Genomic DNA, 22,327 nt, shown 5'->3' on the forward strand with positions numbered 1-22,327 from the left:
GCTCTTCATCACTAGAGGACTATTTAAAGTGTATTTATGGGTTTCTGATGTTGTATTTTGTTAGATTTGCTAATGATCATGAAAGATAAAACATTAGTATATCTATTTTTTTGTTGTACATTTTGAAATATACAACACAGATCTTTGGTGAAGAGAGAAAACTGAATTTTTTGCTAATATGTTGTGCCCTTCAGGTTTCTTTGTGTGCCAAGGGCATCATTCACTACTCCAACAGATATGCTTTGGAAGCTTAGTATAATATCAAATGCTTAAGTGTGCAAAAATCTGGTTTAAGCTATCTCAATTTGGGCACCCAGAAATAATGCAGACTGCATAATTTTGCTTAATTTCTTTATGCCTCAGTTTCCCAGATGTAAATGGCTTCAGTAAAGCACATAATCCAAGTGGGATATTATTCATGTTCATGAAGCTTTTGATTGTACTGTGAAAACAACAAAAAAGTACACAAGGAAATTAATAAATCTGCATTCAACACAAGCCTTTGAAAGTATTAATTAAAAAGGTGTCTGGCCACATGCTGATTAGAGTAGATAAAGAGAAATATTGAATAACTACTTACTCTCTGAATTGGGCCCAAGGGTCCTATGAGAAAAATACTATATGATAATTTAATTAAAGTTTGCATCAAAACATATTTACACAAGGGAGATGAATTAATATTGCAGAATTTGCACTTCCTAACTTTTCAGTTCTTCACTAGAAAATGTTAACTCTTTTTTAGTATAGTGGTTCTTCAGTGTGACATAATGTACTGCTCAGATACTTGGCATATTCACCTCACTGAATTTCTTAGATTCAAGGCATTAATATAATAAAGTAAATATAGAACTTGAGTTAGAAATACCAAATATTGATAGCAGTGCAGTTGGAAGCACAATTCTGTTGGGTTTTGGAATATGATAAAAGGAAGGGGGGAAAGGGAGCTAGGATGTATATTCTGACTGAGTCAGCCAGATAAGCCTACATATTTACACATATTGGAGTACTGATATTTATGATTATACTCATATTTAAGATCCCCTGTAAAATACCTAGGCAGAGTCACATGAGTTTTGTATTTCTTGGGCATGTCTGGAGTACTCACTGTTGGGTTTTTTTTTCCCCGCTTTCCTGGGGAAATTTAGTTACTCAAGTCTTGAAGCTGTGTAATTACTCAGTGTAACAAGACTAAGAGCAGGGAAATGTCTCTGGTATGTACAGAATTAGAATACAAGTAATGAAGTGATGGATAAATGGAGTAACAGTCCTTTAGGGAAGTGACCACGTCCAGTATACAGCAGCTTCTAGTATAGAGGAGGGGAAATTCTCCCTGTGCTGCAGTTGGGGATAAAACAATAACTGGGTGAAACAATAACAGCTGGAATATTGACTATAATGCAGTGATTAATCAAATGTTTCCAGGCTTTAAAATAAATCTCCACAACCCATATTACAGTTACAGTGGTACTACATTTATGATCGTATCACAATGCTTTCCAATGCTACTGTGTAATGGACTTCTAATGGCAAAAAACCCTTGATTTTTTTTTTCCCCATTGTAATAGCATCTGAAACATGTTATAAATGCTGTTATATCCAGCTGTTCCTGGAATTCAGATAATTTGTAGATACATAGACAGTGTGATATAGTACTTAGAGTAGTAGATTACCCAAAATATATTAATTACTGTTATAGAAGGGATAATCACAACAAATTGTAAATAAAATAAGTTAGTGTTACTTTATGCAGCAGTACAATGAAGCCCTTTGCTGCCTGGATCTGTTAATTAACAGTTTGTGACCCTCTGAGTATCAGTACCATTTCTGTACAGCTTTGAATGTCACTGTCATTCCTTGTACTTGTGTGATGGTGCCCCTCCATCTCTCTAGGCTCTGTGGTATGCAAATGATGTCAAACAGAGCCTTAATGATTACTTCTGCCTCAAGGCAGCACAGACGGTGAGAGAAAGGACCTGTGAGGGTGAAAATAAAAAAGAGTCAGTGTCAGGAACCTACATATTTTGGGAGTTAGACTCTGGGGTTTTTTTGTTTGTTTGTTTTCCCCTTGAGACTTTAATGTCCTTTTCTGCAGAAGTTCTGCAGTCATTACAATTTCATCTCCCAGCATTCGAACAGCCCAGTTGGTGGGAGGCTTTTTCCCAGCCATGATAAATTATTCTCTGTCAGAATCCAAATCTGCCTTTTCAAGTCTGATCATTTTTGATGAATTTATTCTGTTAACATGAGTTTGAATAGAAGCAATAGAGAGTAATAAATTAACTTTGAGCATATTAATGACATCTCTTGGAGACTATGGATTAATTAAGGAATAAATAGATGAAATAGGTTCAATAACAGGCTGGTGAACACTTAGTCAGCAATTGACTGGTAGCTTTTCATTTAGGTCCTTTTATATCCTATGGTTAATTAAAAAACATAGAAAGATTTTAAAGCAACCTTTTGGAATACAGAGTATGAACTCCTCCTGCCATCCATACTAACTGTAGAAAAGATGGTTGTCAAATGTACTCCACTGAAGCTTAAGGAACACCAGCTTCAGAAATTCAGGGCTGTACACTCCTAAAAAGAAATCTGTGTGCCAGAGATGGCTTTCTGTATGCATCTGCCAGAGCAACACTTACCACAGACTTAAAATATCCTTTCTGTAGAGTTTATGAAAAAATAAACATAAATTAGGGGGTTTTGTGGATTTGCTCTTATAAACTAGAGATTAGGGTAGTAAATGAGCTTCCATTCCTAACAAGAACTGTTGTGATTTCATGTTATTTGGTTAACTTTAACACGTGCCTGTTATGTCCAGGATTTCCAAAGTAGTTTGAAACTTAGGCTTTCAAAAGAGCTGGATGCTAAGCTTCAGTGACTATGAGAACTGAGTGTTAAATCTGTTTCTAAGGGATCCCCTATCATATGCAATAGAGAAATGGCTGATTGATGCTTACATACTAAAGAAAGTGATAAATTCCTTGACAAATCTGAAAGCTAGTTTCTAACCTCATTTAATAATATATGTTAGATTTTTATTCACCTCGGTATACTCATGCCAAAGCTTATCAAACAGGAGTGAACATTACTTTTTTTCAAAGATAATTATGGTCTATTAAATGTATAAAAACACAAATTATTGTTTTATTCTAGGACATCTTGTTATTCAAATAAGGCTGAGTCAAAACTTAACACCTACTCTGTGAAATTTGAAGCTTGTCAAATATATCTCCCCTCAGAATCCTCAATATAGATATACATAGACAGTGTGTGGTTATAAGAAGAAGGTGTTTATATAATTAAGTTTATAAAAGCATACTCTAAAGGTCAACCGATTTTTTTATTCCTATTTTAAAACATTCCTATCTTTGAAGTAATGAAATTTAATTTCCTGAACAATTGGATGCCTCATGAAGTTTAACTTTATACCCCCACAGCTTTATATTTGTTGTGCTCAAAATAATTTCTTAAAATAGATTAATAATAATAATAAATTCACTGCCCTTTTTTCAAGCATCATCATAATCCTCACGTTGCAGTCACAGAACCTCTCCTGACAGCTATTGAAATGGGCTGAAAAGTCTACTGTCAGCAGTTGCTAACTCCCATTTTCTTGGCTGATATTACTGACCCTAAAATCTTCCAGAATAATTACAGCTATGACTTTCCCTAACACTGTTTTTTTAAAATTTTGTATGCTGTGAGAAATAATGTTCTTTAAGGAATTGTGTAAAATGATGGTCTGGCGTCCTGTGTCAGTTGTCCAGGTGCTGAGAGAATCATCTGGTTTAGAGAAGGAAACTACAAGTTTACTAATGCTACTAGCTAACATTAGAATATTTTTATATTTTAATTGAAAATTACTTAGGAAAACAGAAAGGAATATTGAAGAAAATCTGAAAGTCACTGTTGGAGGTTGTTCAAGGGAAACTGAGTATTAAAACCAAATAGCATATTTACTGATAGGTAATTTTTTTTCTTTCAGCAAAGGAAAAGGCAAAAGTTTATTATATAAATATATTTCTACCCTGTTAGCAAAACTCCTTGATGCGAAAAACTTCTTAATAGTTGGAAAACGCTTATGTGACGTGGTACAAGAAACTTCCAATCAAACAGCAAAACTTCAGTGGAGAAACTGACCACAACTGAATTTTTAAAGAAATACTGGTGAAAGTATTGCCTGATCAGAATGGTGCCCAAATTTCTGAAGGTGCTAGCAATGACTATAAAGGCCTGATTAGGAAGTTGTAGCCATCACTGTAAGTAGTTTTGAACTCATAGGTAAATGATGGAAACTCTAGTCAGGCATCCTTTTTCTTCTTTCAAATGTCTATTCCGAATGAGGCTCTAAGCTAATGTGCAAAGATTGCTCCAAATCAGTCAAAGACACACTTCTATGCCTGACTGGAGCACAATGAAGTTTGGATTATGCTGTTTTAAATTATCACCCATTTGAAGTAATTTTCTTTATAAAACAAGATTAAAATGACTGTAATTCAAAACATTTTACCTCAAATTGATGTGAAAATTGTAGTGTTCATATTATTTCCATTTTTCAATTTGACAAAACATTTCACTCCATGCATAAGCTTTTCTGTGTTGTCACTGTCTTAAGAGTGAAAATATGCATTTTACTCTGTGCATTTTACTCTTTCCTGATGTGTCTTATTTCTTAACACTACTTATTTAACTTTTTAAAGCATGTTTTATATAGCCTATTGTGGTACCTGGGGAAAATATAAACAGATTTAGGAGCTTTGCTTACCTTCTTTCTACCACACACAATAACAATTTATAACTTCGTATTGGAAGATTTTTTCTCTGGTCTTTCTACATGCCTGCTGGTTAGATAAGTGCTGATGATGAAGCAAAGAATTTGAAGTTCTAGCTTAATAGATTTGAAACTGAGATTATGGTGATTTTTATTTACTTGAAACTTCCTTTCACTTGTTTTCATACTAATACCATAGTAGAAATTTCTCTCCATATTTTTCCTCAAGGTTTCATGTGTCCTGAATAAATCATTTACGGAAAGAATAGTCCTTTCTCTTCCTCAGAAGTTTACTTCATAGACAGGCAGTTATATCAGTAATTCTTTTTAAAAATCCAGTAAATTCCAAGTTACTTACTTGAGTTCCCTATGCATAAAGGTATTTGTTTCATCTAATATAGAATGCTTCTTACAGAGTTCTTGTAGTAGTGAAGTACAGAACAATACTGAAAAGCACTGGAAAATTAGGTGACTTGCAGAATTCCATGGCTGAATTATTGACAGTGAGAATTACAACTGTAAAGTTCCTGGCCCAAAAATACAAATGTGCAAATGTACTTATTTTTAAGTCATACTGTATTCAACCCCATAAGTGCAACAGAATGCCAAACCTTATCACTTAAAGTAATAGCAATACTTACATCAGCTATCAGACCCTCAAACTCTGGGAAAGAGTTGCTTTTGTGTGCTCAATCTGCACAGGATAATTCATTCCTTACTAGGGGGTATGATTTCATGAGCTGAAAGCTTTAACTAGTACATATGTATAGGGTAGATTTAAAGTGATTATGGAAATATCACCGCAGGACAATACATTATTAGTAGTCCCTCATATGTTGTATGCTATCCCCTTATGTTTGCTGATAATTAAAAAGCAGATTGGGATGTCATGGTGAGAATGAGTGCAAAATGTCCCTTTTATCATTTGCAATAACTATGAAATAGTGGTCTTTCTGTATCCTTCAGTGATTGTTCTATTTGCGTTGGTGACAAATGACATCTTTCTCCTTGTAATGTGCCTGCAGGGTTAAATGACTTTATTATTATTAATGAGTCATTGCTCCAGCTGCCCAGTAATAGAGGGAGTAGGAAACATAAGAGATTTAGACCTAAGTAATTACAAATGTAATTATTACTTTTCAAATTTCATTTTTACAGCAATCACAAAGTTGTTAATCAAACATGGCCCTTTCCATGTATTCACATTTTTGGGGGACTTTGTCAAAGGGATGAGTATCTGCTTGGTTCCACTGAGGGTAGTCTGTGGCAGATTGACGAACTGATAATGACAGAAAACTGCTGTGAAAAATTGGTTAGCAAATGTTGTCTAGTCATCAAGGAGTCTGTGGTTCAGAGGGTTTTCCAAGAGAAAAACCCACCTGAGCTGCACCATATGGAGGAGAGTGTCCTCTTGGGGAGGACAAAAGCTGCAGGAGGGGAATCCTTTTGTCCTGTGAAGATATGAAATGTCAAAGTTTTACTCCTCCAGTCTGTCCTTCCACAAGGTTGTAGATTGTCATTAAGGAATCTAATAAGCACAACAGAGCCAACATGCTACTGGACACTTTAGGGGAATTAAAAAGTGTGTCCTCTTGGCCCTGCAGTAATTATTCCTATTACTCATAATTCAGGATTTTCAAGTTTTTAGGTGGAGCACAAGTCTTGCTCTTCTGTAATAATAATAAGGTAGACACAGGAATTCAGAAAAGGGAAATGGTTGTGGTTTTATATTAGCCCATGTTGCAGATGCTGTGAAATGTAAGCAGTGTTGTTTTTCAGAATCATAATCCAAACTTGAAATTTATTGTGAAAAGGAAAACCTAGGGAAAAGCTTTGGAGAAATGATAACATTTCCTTTCAATAATGTCATTTCTTCATAATGTTGAAATATTAAGAAATATCATATTTTAAAAATCTAAATGAAAATAAAATTAATAGAGAAAATGGGAACTATTAGTTTCCATAATTTATATCCCAAAATGTCATTTCAATAAACACTGTCACAAAACAGTTGAACTTTGAAACTACATTTTTGATAGAAAATGGTTTTGTCAAAAAATCTACAGTGAGCTTCCTTTATGTATTCAACTGGAATAAATAGATTTAATATTCTTGATGTTCCAATCAAATGTAATCTCTATCAGCACTCAACTAAGATTAGTGTGTTACTTAGATATCAGCATAAGTGAATGTTATAAAAATGTTTAGACGTATTCACAAAATAAAGTCAGGTATTTATTAAAAAACCAAATATTTTTTGTTAATATACTGATAAAGAAAAATGCTTTTTTTTTCTTTTCTTAAAATGCAATTGGAGACACAGCATAGAAGCCATTGAATATTTTTAGAATGTTGTAGGCTTATTTTGTTTGCTGCTCTAGTGACCTTTGACTTTAAATTTCTATTTGTGTATATCTGATGAAAACACAATTTCAGAACATCTTTTATTGTCTAGCTCTTAAGTTATCACAGGAAAGATATGTTTACTAGCTTACTTAGCATTTGGTGTTTTTATGATTTCCTTCTGAAAATTAACATTTCATTAAAGTGTCTGAATGATGAACAATTGCCCACAGTTGTTCAATTACTTAATTTAAAAGAATTTCTTGTTATTCTACTTTAGATCAAACTTCTGTATATTTTTACTGTAAAGTCAATAAAAAGAAAACAGCCCCATTTGGCATGTAGATACATCAAGAAACTCTTATTGAAGTGAATAAAGGGTGTAAATACAGATATTTGAAGCAGAACAGTAGATCTTTTATCCCACACCTATCCCTTGAAGGAGTTGCTGTATGTGAGGTATCTCAAACATCACTGAAAATGACCTTCTGTTTGTCCCCTTCTTCATCAACCTGCCCATGTTCTGCATTCTGCTGATGATGACTCACCTGATCTGATTATTGTCACAAGTGTTAGAATTCATTATCAGAGTAGTATGAGAGTATACTAATATTTTCATGTAGGTCTGTTATCAAGAGTAAATGCTACTGACCTTATTCCATCTAGAAATTCTGTTCCCTTCTTATCTTTTTGAAGTTCATCCTTTATCATATCTCTAAGCCCAGATCTTTGTTCTCTAGCCAGAGAACCACAAAAGGTAATTGATTTTTTGATTGCAATGTCCACAGCCTGAGCTTAAGAAATGTATTTTCTGCTGTTTCCACACCAAATGAGTTTATGTAGATTCAGTGATTCTTAGTTCTCTTCATGAATTTTCACCCTTTTGAGACATTTAGTGATTTATACTAAAATCAGTAAATTACCTCTCCTTCACACAAACATACACACAATTTTATTTAAAACTTAACCTGTAAAACCAAGTATATTATATTATGTATACTTATGCTGTAGAAGTTGTAAGCAAGAATTTTTTTCTTTTTAAAAGTTAATATATATATTTGCATGCACATGTAAATGAAACTAAGCAACCTCTACTTCTGTTTGAAGAAGAGAGAACAGATGTTAAGAAATATCAGCAGAAATGACTGCTAAGTTAATTTCTTTCTCTAAGGATGAGCTATATATACAAAGCTGCATTTTGAAGACTGTTCATTTTATAGTTTCAGATAAACAACCTTTCTGTACAGAGAAAACTTCAAGCTCTTTGTATGGTTTTAATGTATTTTTTTCCTGCTTTTATGGGAAAAATATAGTAATGGCCATATTTCCACTCTTTTTTCTCATTTTGTTTAATCCTTTAACATGGTCAATTCCTCTTAAAATAGTATTGATACACTCCTAAATTCCCCAGCAAACCCACATGCAAAAGACTTTCCTCAATGTTGAATTAAATGAAAGAGCATACTATGTTGAACTGACTCTGGATTAAATAAATAAATGAGTTTAAGCAAATACACGTCTGTTTAATTGGTGGTGATGGATCCTCATATACATTCCTTATGAGGTATCTGAGTAATGATTTGATCGCTAAAAGGAGATATAAATGGTATTTCAGAGTGTACAGTTACCTTGAATTGGTTAAGTGATTTTTCTGTCGATTAGCCCTCACTCTGTTTTAACGTTTGACTAGATAACTTTTTAAAGTTAAGAATATGCCTGCATTATGATAATGAGAAAATATATAATCAGTTATTTCTATCCCGGTTTTTATCTTGTTGGTTTTATTTTACGGTATTTTTAAACTTTTTTCTAATACCATGTAGTGTAGACAGCTAAATAGTAAAAGTAGGTTCTTGGGTGGAAATAGCCCAAGGGTGTTAATTCCCAAAGAAGTAACAGGCACAGCAGAGCAGAGCTTGTCTGACACTAAGGGATGACTTCCACTTGCACATTTAAGAACAACTTTTACTAAGCATTTGAAATTTAATCTCTAGAAGTTTATATGGGATACACTATTCTTCACAGATCTCCTACATCTCATATATCAAGTAATGTTTTAGGACATTTAAGAAGGCATAAAACTAGTTTTTATATATGTATATACACATGTGAGCAATAAGGCTTTAGAAATATTATTTAGTGAGAGTAGTGTTGTACTTATTGCTTCAGACTCTCTAGTAATGCTTGCAGATACACTGACGTTACTACATTTTCTGTTTTCCTGGTCACTGTAACAGATAGCATTGATAAACACAGCTCATCTTCCAGAGAAGGTAAAAGGTTTTTGGTGCTCTCAATAGCACTGAGGGGCTGGGAGTGAGGGAGCGGCTGTGTAGTGCTTAGCTGCTGGCTGGGGTCAGCCCACCACTTCAAGATAAAGATGTTACTTGAAGAAGCAGTCATTCCAGGGTGATAATTGCTGGGTATCTACAACTTTCTGTAGACTTGTTTCCCGTACTGCAAATAGGAGTTGTATCCTCAGAGGCTTAGAATTAAGTTCTACACATCAAGAGAGAAAGTTTGCTGTGTTACCAATGCCCTACAGAAAATTCATATTGAAAATGTTTCCTCTTCCAGGCACCAGCTAGAAAGTGATAGCTGAATCCCTTTTTCATCCAGCATATTTTTGTAGGATTTGGGTTTATTGCGGAAACTTTAAATCAGTAGAAGAGCTTAATATCTATCACCTAAAATGCATAGTCTTCTCAGGTATGGGGGAAGAAATGCAAATTTCACTCTTGACTATGTTTCCAGGTCGAAGGTTATTGCTGGAGGATAAACCACTTTTCACTGTGTAGTTTCACCTTGTTTAATTGATTTGAATTTAAATTTATATTCTGTGTTAAATAATGAACCATGTATTAATAATTAAGAAGCTTCAGTACAAATGTGAAGCAGTTAATTAAATATTAAATAAAGCACATTGTATTATCCAGTATTGTAATCAATATACTAGATTTTAGGATATTAATTTTAGGTGGTCATTATACTTTACAAGTTATGGTTAAAATTCTCATTGATAACTCAATATACACTTCACAGGCCAAGAAACATGCATCCTTTCCAAATGACCATATTTGTTTTGCCATAATTAGCAAAACATGGACATTAAAGATGAATACAGTTGGACTGTTGAAGCAATAAGGGTCAGTGCCATTCTACAACACTGTCATGCCCGTGTTCGTTAGACCGAAACAGAAGAGGTTGCAGGGGGTTTGGGGGCTTGAGTCTTTTTGATGAAATCTCTTCCTGCAGAAAACAGCAATTATAGAAACTGAACTTTTTACGGAAGCATTGCTTTTAGACCATTTCTTGGGTTTTGTTTAATACAAGATTGAAATTCTAGTCAGAATAACAATAAGAGATGACTTAATGAAAGATTAATATGCTTTATTTATGTGGCTATTATTTGTGAAGGAAAGATTCACTTCACTTCACAAGCGTGGTTAATTATATAGGAATTACCATATGCTGTCTCTTTTGCCCTGATACTTCTTCCATTCCCTGTCTTCTTCCTCACCAACTTTCCCCAGCCATCTTTGACAACATTTGCTTGGCTAATCAAAGCCAGGTGCAAAATACTCACACCTCATACCATAGGGATTTTATAATAAGAAGCCTAACTCATGGCAGTTTTTAGGATTAAATTCAAGTTGAAACCATGGCTGTTAGGATATAAACTGTGTTCACTGGAATGGAAGCAGAGCTTATTCTTGCAAGATATCCAGTACAATCTGGCAAGCCTAGGTAGTGCATGAAAATGTGTGATTTCCTGCATGCCTGTTGATTCCTCAGCTAGAACATCTGGAGGATCAATCTTCCTCTGAGTATGATTTCTCACAAGCAAGGCAAGCTCTGTACACACAGCTGAAAACTAAAGGAAGTGGTGTGTCCTACTTGTTCTTTGGATAAAAAGGTTCCAAGGCTAGAACTTAAGTAACTCTTTTAGGTTTTTAATTTATTGAGACATGTACAGGAAATAAAATATTCATAGGAAACCTCTCCCAAAGGCATTTTATTATTAAACCAAAAAAAAGTAGAGTATATTATAGCAGCAGATATTTAGGGTTTCTACATTCAAGCTTCTTCCTTCTGACCTTATTAAAGTAGCCCAGTTTACACTAACAACTATTCTCCCCTCCCTTTTTTATTGTTAATATCATTTCTGTTCTTCTCATACAGTGGAGACTGCTAAATGATGTTACCCAAGTGGCCACTTTTAGTCACCAGGGTAATTCTGGACTATAATTTTCCTATATTATGCTTGAATTCCTGCTTAGATTTAGTACCACATTTAGTAAATACACATGGGCAAAAAATGGGGGGGACATGACCCATTCCTTAGGAGTTATTGGCTGAGATGAGTAGTATAAGGTTGTCATCTTCATTACTCTGGTGGGTTCCTGCAGAGCAGAGAGCACTGAAAGTGCGATGGGAGCTGTTTAATATGAAATGCTTCAGTAAATGAGAGGCACTTCTGGATGCTGACAGAATAGCATTGGCACTGCAAGCCATGTATTCATATACGTGCTGTGTTGTGAAAATATGAAAAATAGCTCAGCAATAGCATAATTATGGGCAATTTGCTTAATTGCTTGCTAATTGTTGCTTGCTTTATTATGAAACAAGAGTGCTCTAAATGTAACACTGGATGGTTTGCATCCAAAATGTGTCAAATTCAATACTGGCTTTTCATTAAGACTTCAGCTACATGGCTTTCAAATTCAAGCACTCTGTATTCTGTGTTTTAAGTTATTTTCTTATTTTTTTAAAATTGTTTTTGAAATTTTCGTTGCACGATTTATAAGCTCCTAAGACTACATTTGTACAGTGCAGTCTGACAGTTTTTGAACTTCTAATGACTCTGAATACTTTGCTAATCAATACATTTACAAATGTCTTTTGATCATTATTACACATGCGGATAAAGGTGGAGATGTTTAAAGGCTTCTCCAGGAGCTCATGTTCTTGATTGTTCAACTCCTAGAAATGCACATCTCCCTTTTTAAAAAAATGCATTCAGATTTGTTTGAAGGGATATGTACAATTTTGAAAGTTTGGACTAAACTTTTGGAAAAACTATTCTGTTTTGACCAAGATAACCTGCTTTGAGCAGAAGATTAGACCACACATCTTCAAAAATCCCTTCCAGCCTAAGTCTTTTTGTGATTCTGTGATGCAAGTGATGACTTTTAAGGCAGACTGAGAAAGGAACCAGCCCTCTTGAAGTTGTCTTAGTAGTACTTCTCCCTTTTTGGGGTGGAGGGGAGGGCATAGGTGTAGGAAAGAAAATGTACCATGTATGCACCAAGTATATGCTTCAGTGATCTTAAAGGTCTTTTCCAACCTAAATGATTCTATGATTCTAACTTTTCAACATTCTGAGACTGCTGATAACACAGTTGTGCTAACAGCCTGTCTTTGAGAATTCTATGAGAAATATTCTTAAAACTGGAACATAATATTAAGCTGGAAATGCCAGAGTAGGCAGCATTGTGCCACATATTTTGTCAGCTGAGAGGGGGAGCAGCATTGTAGAGTTCTTCAGCTTTCATCCCCCAAAAGCAAAGATAATAACCAACATTTTAATTTACTATCTATAAAACCCTACACAGACTTTGTAACCACAGAAAGTCTCCAACCAAAATAAACAGGAAAAAATTATCAAATAGTATTTTTAAGTAATTGTTTTGACTGAAGGATAGCTACCTGGCAAGGTTGGAATTCCATGTTTTCTTAAGTAAAAGTAAATATTCTTACTGAAAACTGCTTTGACCTACAAATGATAAAGACAGTGGAACAATGAAGAAAGTCTTAACTATTGTGCTTTTAGTTATATTTGACAGTTCTGATCTAAACATTTCATAAGAGCTGACAGACACGTTCTTTAAAAATGTTCTTAGTTCTGAAGCAGACAATTTAAAAAATAGTTTCATTCCTAAAGCAATCTAGAGTTGAAATAAGTGGTAAACTCACATGCACATGAGTGTGATCATGAGTGTGATGATATTACTTGTATATTATGGTTGAAGAGTCTCCATGTAATCTTAAAAAATAAAGAAAATTCAGGGTTTATTACTGAGTGAAGTAAGAAATAAGGTAGACTGGTAAGACTTTGATGGCATGTATTGTTTATCCATAATACATGGGAGATACATACACTTCTATTTCCATTTATAAACCTGCCATATCTTATGTGAGAAGATGCTACTAGACACTAAATTTTAGTAGCGAAAGCCATCATTTCTTCCGAAAATATTCAGAGGCAGCATGAACCTTCTTTTACTTGATTGGTAGAGGCAGATGTCGTAGATGTTTCCTACTACTGGGTACTTACCCAGCTATGCAGAATAATTGCCTACATTACTAATTTCGAATGAGAGAGAAGGGCTCAGAAAATTTTATTTCACCCACATTTAACAATGACTTGCAAAGGTGCAAAATAGAAGGAAGCCTATAGAGCAACAGCTAGAAAATGCCATTGTCAATTGACACAGCCTCTGATAAATGGCCACTTGAGCACTGAACTTCACACTCACCCAGCTGCGTGGCTCGAATTCCTCCTCAGATGGTCCTCTGGGATGCTTGGCTGAGCCAGCCAGAGAATCTTTTGTTTGAAGTAGGCAGCAAGTGGTGGAGGGGAAGCCAGGCAGGGTGCTGAGGACAACATCTCAGTGCTGGTTACAGTGACCTCTTTGCATGTTAAGCCTGTAACAGAATATTTGGAAATCAGCTGCATTCTGTTGTAAATTGGCACCATTAGTAAAATACATTGCTGACAGAAAGCTCTCTGATAAAATAGGGAATTGTTAAAAATGTGTTTTTAATAGGGAAAGCATAGTTTAGATGACAGTGCAATGCCAGTGCCAAGTAGCTATTTAGAAGGATTTCAGGTGCTAAATAAACACAAGAATGATGATATGTTAGGAAAATAGAGAATGAATTAGACTGACGGAAAGAAGCTACATTTCATGGCCTGGAAGAGCAGGCAAAAAAGATAATGCCTGATGAATATTCATGCAGAAAATTTCCTACATTTTGTTCTAGGTTCATTCAGAAACAGATGAATTATGCTCCAACAGTCATTTTTACTTCATTGTGCTAAAAACATAGTATTTCACACTGCTGTTTTTTATTTATTTTGACTTTATACCAAACAGAAACTGTTTTGCATCCCAGTTATCCTTGCTAGTACTATTTACTACAGCAGATTAGTTGATGAGATTTTTCTAAGTTTCCTTTAAATGCAGATATTGGGGACCTTGCGTGCCTTGCTTGCCTGCCTATATTCATTGTAACACCCTTAGTTAATTTGGTTTCCTACAGCATACCCAGTCTCCTAATGACTGCCTGAGGGTTACAGTAATGCTATGGTCTATACGCAGCTGATTTGGATTTAAAAAACCACAAAGCTGTGTTACTAATTTTTTTTTTAAAAAAAATTGTACTCCTTTTAAAGTTAGTCTAGAGGTTAAGGTAATAATTGAATTGTTTAAATTGTATTTTATTTTAATGAGTGTGCTATAATATAAAACAAAACTTGACTGTTACAGTTGGAAAAAGATTGAGTTAGACCTCATACAGAAAAGTATTTGCTAAATACTTTTTATTTCCTGTTCTGCAGCACTGCGGAGGTGCTCAGTAGGAAAGGGTCTTTTCAAAGTTAAGGAGAACTGTATATTTTACAGGTTATTAATCATAAGCAGTGATGACAAAAATACTCTGACAATCAAGATTATGTGTACCAAATACCAACAGTGAAAGAAAGATTATGACTGCTACAAAATTTGTATCTTCTAAACAGTCTTACATTGGCAGACTGTTGTATAACAAAACCCCAACTCAAAGCCAAAATAATTTGTGTTCATAACTTATGATTATGCCCAGGATTGTTCTAAAGTTTTTGTTCGTTTTTTTGTTTTGTTTTGTTTTTTGATAAAACTAAAACTCAGGTAGAAATATCTCTGTATTAACAGAATAAACAAGACTGTCATTCTGACAATGTTCTTATTCTTAACATGGTAACAAGTTCCAAATCTACAGGTAGACTGGCAACACATGGCACAAAATTACTGTCGTACTGATCTGTCGAGACAGTGTAGAGAATGTTTAATAAGTGACCTTTTATTTCTGCAGTTGCCTTGTCTAAAGCTTAAATGTTAAGTTTCTATTGCCTAGTGCTTCTTTTGATAGTTTAGCTTTGTTTACTCTCTGAGAAAGATAGTACAATGTAAGTATTGTAACTGCTTGCTGTGAAGAGCTAGAAATGCGTAAGTATTATTTCCAAATAAATAATTGTGTATTTTTCAGTTTAACCAAATTAGTAGTATTTTAAGAATGATTAGAAATCCTCAAGATAGAAAGAAACACTGAGGTACTGGGTATCAAAAAGATTTTTTAATAAATACAAAAAAGATCAGTTTCTGTATAAAACAGGGGTAACTCAACACTCTGTCAAGGTTGTACCTGATTTCAATGAATTGCCTTGATCAGAAGAGAAGTAAATCTCGATAATTAAAGAGCTTAACAAGACTTGTATATACTCAGATTTATGTCTCTAATAACAGATAGTAGGACACTGAAAGATTAGACTAATCTACCAGTACTAACTTTTTTTTTTTTCAGGAACTATTGCCTCTGCTGAATTATTTCCATATTTATGTCTCCTACTGCCCATCAAAACTGGATTAGTATTTCAACAGCAAGGTGCCAAAGCTTTGTCAGGATTACATTGAAAAATACTGAGACAAAATGATGGAAGACATGTTGAAATGGCAGTAATAGGGCAAAGTAGCGTTTATAAACAATCATTTCTCTAACTGACACATACTCATACAACGTACTTAAGGAGAAATAATCAAGAAAATAGCATTCATGATACGACAAGCAACCAGTTGTCTACTTAAAATGTGGTAGATTTAAAAAACACATATCCTGTATTTCGGACAGCAGCAGTATATATTTCAATGCCTGAAGGAAAAGCTTAATTCATTTGTATTGAGATATAACATGGAAATATGTATTTGTGCTTTGCAGCTTTACACAGATTTCAACATGCAAAGTATTTATTAAAACAGAAATACAGCATGTGTTTAAACATAAAGCTCAGAGGATGAGAGGCTCCTACTCAGAACTCATATTGCTATAACTAATTCCTAGCAGCACACCTTCTCCAGTGGTTATGAGCCAGAATCCAATTTAAAATGTTATTTTCGTAAAGACAGATATTAAAAATACGTATGTATCATTCATTGGAAGGTTTTGTGAAGACAACACAGCGAAATATCTAATCAGATACTCTTCTTCGCTCCTGATGTATTTAAACCATGTACACAGCAAGAGAATATAGAATTAACACATATAATATGAAAACTATTTTAAGGAATAGTTTGTAGAAGTTTGATTCTATTAGTTTGAATTTACAGCACACAGTAAAGCTACAGTTTAAATGAAACTGATCAAGATTGTTTACGTATTGCAAATTACATCTTTCAGATTTAGTACTTTGCCTTTGAACAAATTATAATTTCTATAATCCTTTTTCAAGGGCATAAACCTTGCATCTACTGAAGAAATCTGGTTCTATTACCAGTAAACTACAGAGGTTACAGCTTCTTTTGCAACTCTCCTTTGATTTTTCAAGGTTTCCAGTATCGAATGCATGGAGAAATCAATTCTCTTTAAAATAGCTGTTATGCTGTCTTTCATTCTTAAAGCTCTTGAGTGCATCTTTGAAGCCAATGTACCATCTTTGGCTATGTGTCCAAATTAATTTTGTTTTGCCTTAAGCAAAGCAAAAGAATCCAAAAATCCAGTTTTAAGAGAACATTTAAAAAAAATCCTGATTTTAATAATTGTATTTTTTCCAAATGGTTGTATGCAAATATATGGAATTATGGTATTAGATTATTATAAAGCTTTTAGCTTTATTACCCAAATGACAATTTCAAAAAGTGAAAAGGTCATTGCAAGTAGAATGTGTAAGGGCTTTAGTTACATAGCTGTAATGATGGTATCACCTGTTCATTAAACATTAACTTTTTTCTGGTGATAGCCAATGACAACACTGTGGGCTCCAAACCTGCAAACATCTAAACTTTTGCTTAAGTTGTACACCTGGAGCTATTTTCTTTCCAAACTGTGGCCATTATTGTAGAGCTGGGATTGATTTGTTAACCTTGATTCCCTGTGCACATCAGTCTTCAGACCTCTGATAATGTCTTGTCTTTTTCCATCCTCCCAGCTATCGAAGTAAATCTCCAGAAAGCCCTGGCTGAAGCCTCTGAAACCTGCACACAGGAGTGTCTCATCCTAGGCCATTCTGACAACTGCTGGATGCCACCTTCTTTGACACAGTATCAGCAGTCCAACACCCCTTTGCCATCGTTTGGCTTCCAGCAAGGCTGGGGCCGAGGAGCCAGGCCTGAGGGACGACACACTCTTGGGAGGCCCCTTCCAAAGGACGACACTGACAAAGGCCAGGGTGGGCCCAGGCCCCAGTTCTACAACACCTGCGAAAGACATTGTGCCAGCGAAGATCCTGTCAAAGTAATTCCTCTGGCAAACTTCGCCGCGTCCCACCAGGCACCGGTGTCTGGGAGTAGCACTACGTTTATACATGAGCACCAGCTATAAATGCATATCTGACAAATCCATTATTTCAGGCTTTAAGTGTGACTGTATATAGTCACAGCCTAACACTATTCTTAGTGCGTATACAAACTTGTTAGGCTTGTGAATATTTATGTATATAGAATCCTAAATTTGAAATTGAAAAGCTAAATCCTGAGGACTTAGTTAAAAGAAATTTACCATAGTTCTTGGTAAAATCCACAAAACGGGGAAGAAAACCCACAAACCAGAAACAATCAAAAGAAAAACAGAAAATCCTGTTCATTTTCTTATATGGGCCATATAGTGCAAATATCTGCCAGCAGTTCTTCCTCCCTGTTGAAAACAATTTCTTAGTACAGTTTGAGGAATATTACAGTCTAAATATAGCTTAATTCAAATTTTTCTTTGTTGTTATATTTTATAGCATATTCATAGATTTCATCTTCCATTTGCTTAGCAATAAGAGATCAAGTGGGCAATTTCTCATTTGATTACGTTACATAATAGATTGAATAAGATCCTAAAATCTAATTCTTAAGAAGGATGGTATATCTTTCCATGAAAATTTCTTTTACGTAATTAAGAAGGAAAATGTACTTAAAGACATGATAACTGCTTTTGATTTTAATTTTTATTGGCTTAATCTGTAGGTATTTATTCTTTGAAAGAATGCAATAGAATAAATAGCTCTCAACTAGGCTTTTCTGTGTGAAATAAACACAACAATGATAGGATATGGAAGGTCAAAACTGGAAAAAAAAAACTTTTTTTTAATTTCCAAGATATTCCTTTCTACAATAATGCAAGCAACAATATAATTCAAGCCATAAGTTTTTTGTTTTGTTTTGTTTTTTTCACCTTGCAGAGCTTGCTTTGGCTACTGTTCCTGTTAGTTGAAAATTACATGGGCACTGCTGAAAACAGTAGGAAAATGGGGTAGCTTTTTTTGGCTGGTGTGATGTCGTGGCTGCAAGCTACTGGTGTTTAAAAGAATATTATAGTGATGTATACGGCTTTTTCTTACAGCTATATTCACCTACTGTAACTATTCAGTAAAAGATTAGCTATAATATTAGTTACTTCACCACAAACCTATTAGATGAAGGAGTACTCATCATTGTGGCTTAGTTTATTAGAGAATGACTGACAGTTCTCAGCAAAGAAAGAAGAATCTAGATAATGAAAGCTGGATACATGTAATCATAAACACACCCCAATCATATTATTTCATAAAGTCTCAAGATGATTCTCTTTAAAGATGAGGGATTTTTTTCAGTCTTCTGTGTACTGGAGAATATGTTCTTAGTAGTGGCAGAAAAAAGCTAGTAAATTCTACAGTGGATGAAAAGGAGGTTCCTTTCTTAGATGAAAAAAACACATTTTCCTTCTAGTACTTCGTTGCTGTTTAGCCATTTCATCTATCATAGTATGTACATACCAAGAAATTTTTTCTTTTAAAAAAATCCATAACTTTAGTTTTATTGCTACATTAAGTAAGACAATCGAAGTTGTATGGAGGGGAAAAAAGACAGTGTGTGAATATTTCCTATGGATAGAATACTATGTAGGCTTCATATTGTAACTTAAATCTGTAATTTATAAACAAAACTGTGTGTAAAAATGCTGTAATATTAGCTGCTTGTAAAATTTACAGAAGTTCAAGTGTTGAGGGTTTCCAATGAATGCTAAAAGAGCTTCTCTTATGTGCCCAGCAGGTATAAGTAGCTTTATATATCGCTGTCCCCACTGTAAATCTATTCAAATCACATTTAGATTTTATGTGCAAAATAAAAGAAGCTTCACTTTTAACCTACTGATAGGGTTTAATTAATGAACATCAGTTTATCTAATGATGTACTTTTTTTTTTTTTAATGTAGTTTTCAATAACATTTAGAAAAGATGTGTCACACTAGCTTCCAGTTGCATGTAAATCCTGGAAAAAAATAATAATCCTTTGGGTACTGACACACAATAGCTGACACAACTCATTTCCAATTCCAGGACAATTAAAAATTTGATAAATTAATTCATACCTAATACATACAAAGCCCTTTGTGGTTTGCTTTGGAGACATCATGATGAGAAAAATCGGCAGTCCTTTTCAGGGATATGCAAAAAAAACTTATCTGTAGTTTACACAGATTTAACAAACATATTAATTGTGCAAATTTAGAATAATGCTGACAGCTAATGCTTCCTATTGTAAGCAGAGGACTTTAGTTTTTATTACAGAGGGCTGCCATACCAAATGTTTACAGAATTGGCAGCCGCATTGGAAAACTCTCAATTTTTTTGCCTGCAACATTTCCTTTCTGGCTGAAAATTGTAACTGAAATTTCCTGGCAAATAATTCATTTCTACAAGTTTAGGATTCTCATAGAAAATTTGAAGGAACCATGATTAGTGTTTTTTCACAGGTAGGGGAAAAAAACCCCACAAACTTCACATTTGAATGTTTAGGGGTTTTTGGTTTTTTTTTCCCTTAAGGTACAGAAGCAATTAACCATCCCTCTTTCTCTTGAAAACAAGCAAACAGAAAACCAACAAAACACCAAAACCAAACAACAACAAAAATTTGTTTATATAAAAAGCATTGTAAAGATGAATCTGATTATAAGAAGTATTAAATGTTATATCCATGAAATTGTGTTGTGATATTCTAAAATTCGGTCAAGGAGATACAGAACAATTAATTGTAAATACATGCTCTATCAGGAGTAAATGGTTCCCTCATTTTTTATATTACATCTCTAATATATAAAACTATGCATTTGAGGCAACATTTTTCTGAGTGGCATGTCAGTATCCAGAGGAATAATGTTTCTAGAGACTCTTTACACATCTTGTCATATATATAAGTAATTTATCTAGTACATAGACTGTATATTTTTGTGTATTTTTTTTAGTCATTTAACTTATTTTATCTTACTTGTGTGAATTTGTGGAGAAAACAATCCTATATACAATATACAGTAAAATGGTAGTTACATGATTAGATTTGTTTCATACAGTGTAACAATAAAGGAAAACCTTTGCCTTCAAAGTAATGTGTCACACAGTCTAGCCTAAATTACTCCCCCCAACTCAGTAGATACTTGTTGCACTAAGTATTACATCAGTTATGGGTAGTGGTGACGGAAAGAAAGGTACTTCTTTCCATATTGTAAAGCAGACAACTATATAAAAAAAACCAAACCAAAACAAAACTTAAAAAAAAAAAAAAAAAACAAACTGAAGTCAAACCGTTAGAAGTAAAATATGCTGTTTGTTCTCCTAAATTGTGTTGCATTCTAAAGTGTAACTTAACTCTAAAGAAAGAATAATTAGGCATGTCTGCTTGGCCAGACAGAGACTACTGAGCACCTGCTCTCTCTGGGCTGTGAGCTGGCCCGATGCAGGTCATTTAGCTAATTATCATGGCAATGAGCCCATGCTAATAGGACCTGAGGGCTTATGAATGTTAGCATGACAGCTAGCTTGACATAACATTAGTTATGTGCTTCTGAATCCAGCCAGGTCTTTTTGCTTGGCATAGGGCTGGAGGAGAGCAGCCACTCTGTATCAGACATCTATGACCTCAGTGTGTATAGATCTGCTTGGATTTTTTGTAAGAGAGGTGAAAGTTAGTTTGCTCTGTTGTATTCTGAGCAAACTGTAATCGAGTGTGGAACCCCATCAGCCTCGAGCTACCATTATTACCCTGCTTCCAGTGTGGTCAAGCCAAAGACAGTAGACCTAAATGATTTCTAGTCAGTAATGGTTGATTAGTTCAAGGTTGTTTGGTTCAAGCTTATAAAGTTTGAGTTTTTAAAGCTTGAAAATTTACACTTTATTTGTTTGCTCGAGTTTTGCTTTTGCAGCTTTAATACCAATCCTTAATGAATGATTATCAATTAAATTATTGCAGTGCAGTTTACTACCATTCTTTAACTGGATAAATAAAAAGGAAGGGATTGATTTGTGCAGACACAAAGTAAAGTTGAAGGCAAAGATTTTATTTGGTATACATAGGAAAATTGTGTATAACTTATGTTATCCCTAGTGAAGAAAGAGATTGACGATTTCTTGTAAATATTTGAGTTTGTATTTCTGGTAAATCTCCCTGCTCTATGGCATACTACAGGATCTGAGAGTGAGCAGTGTACGTCTGTGTATTGAATCAGCCCTAACCACACTTTACAAATCATGCAGTTGGACATCATATATTACAGTCCAGCAGCATTTAAAGTCCAGTAAATTTGCAGTAGTTCTATTTCAGGTTTCTGTACAGCATGTTGTCTTGTTAATTACAATGCTTATTAATAAACTAGATCCACAAAAGCAGTTTTCTCCTTTGCAGTTTTCTTTGCATTTCTGAAATACAAGGGTTTTTAAAGTATTCCTCCAGCTATGTTTCTCTCCCATTTCCAGCTTTCCAAAACCCATCTCTATGTGTAGCCCCAAACTGTCAGAAAGCCAAGAAAATTTAACTTCATTTGCAGTTCATGCAACTGAGAGGCAGGGTTTTGGTAAATAGTAAAAATATTCACAAACTTTGTGTACAGCAATATAGTTTTATATTATCAAAAATATCTTCCTTTTCTGTGTCACTTCTT

General features: G+C 34.3%; 1 protein-coding gene across 2 annotated transcripts in view; it reads left to right on the forward strand.

Annotated features, from left to right (window-relative positions):
- Positions 1–22,055, forward strand: part of PCDH11X (protocadherin 11 X-linked) — a 515,112-nt gene extending 493,057 nt beyond the window's left edge. For both annotated transcript variants that reach the window (XM_074882809.1, XM_074882810.1), the window contains one exon: positions 17,361–22,055. In XM_074882809.1, coding sequence (XP_074738910.1) covers positions 17,361–17,752 — 392 coding nt within the window. In that variant the 3' untranslated portion in view covers positions 17,753–22,055. The remainder of the gene's footprint in view (positions 1–17,360) is intronic.
- The last annotated feature ends 272 nt before the right edge of the window (positions 22,056–22,327 follow it).

This window comes from Strix uralensis, chromosome 13, assembly GCF_047716275.1.
Source record: "Strix uralensis isolate ZFMK-TIS-50842 chromosome 13, bStrUra1, whole genome shotgun sequence".
Classification (NCBI taxonomy): domain Eukaryota; kingdom Metazoa; phylum Chordata; class Aves; order Strigiformes; family Strigidae; genus Strix; species Strix uralensis.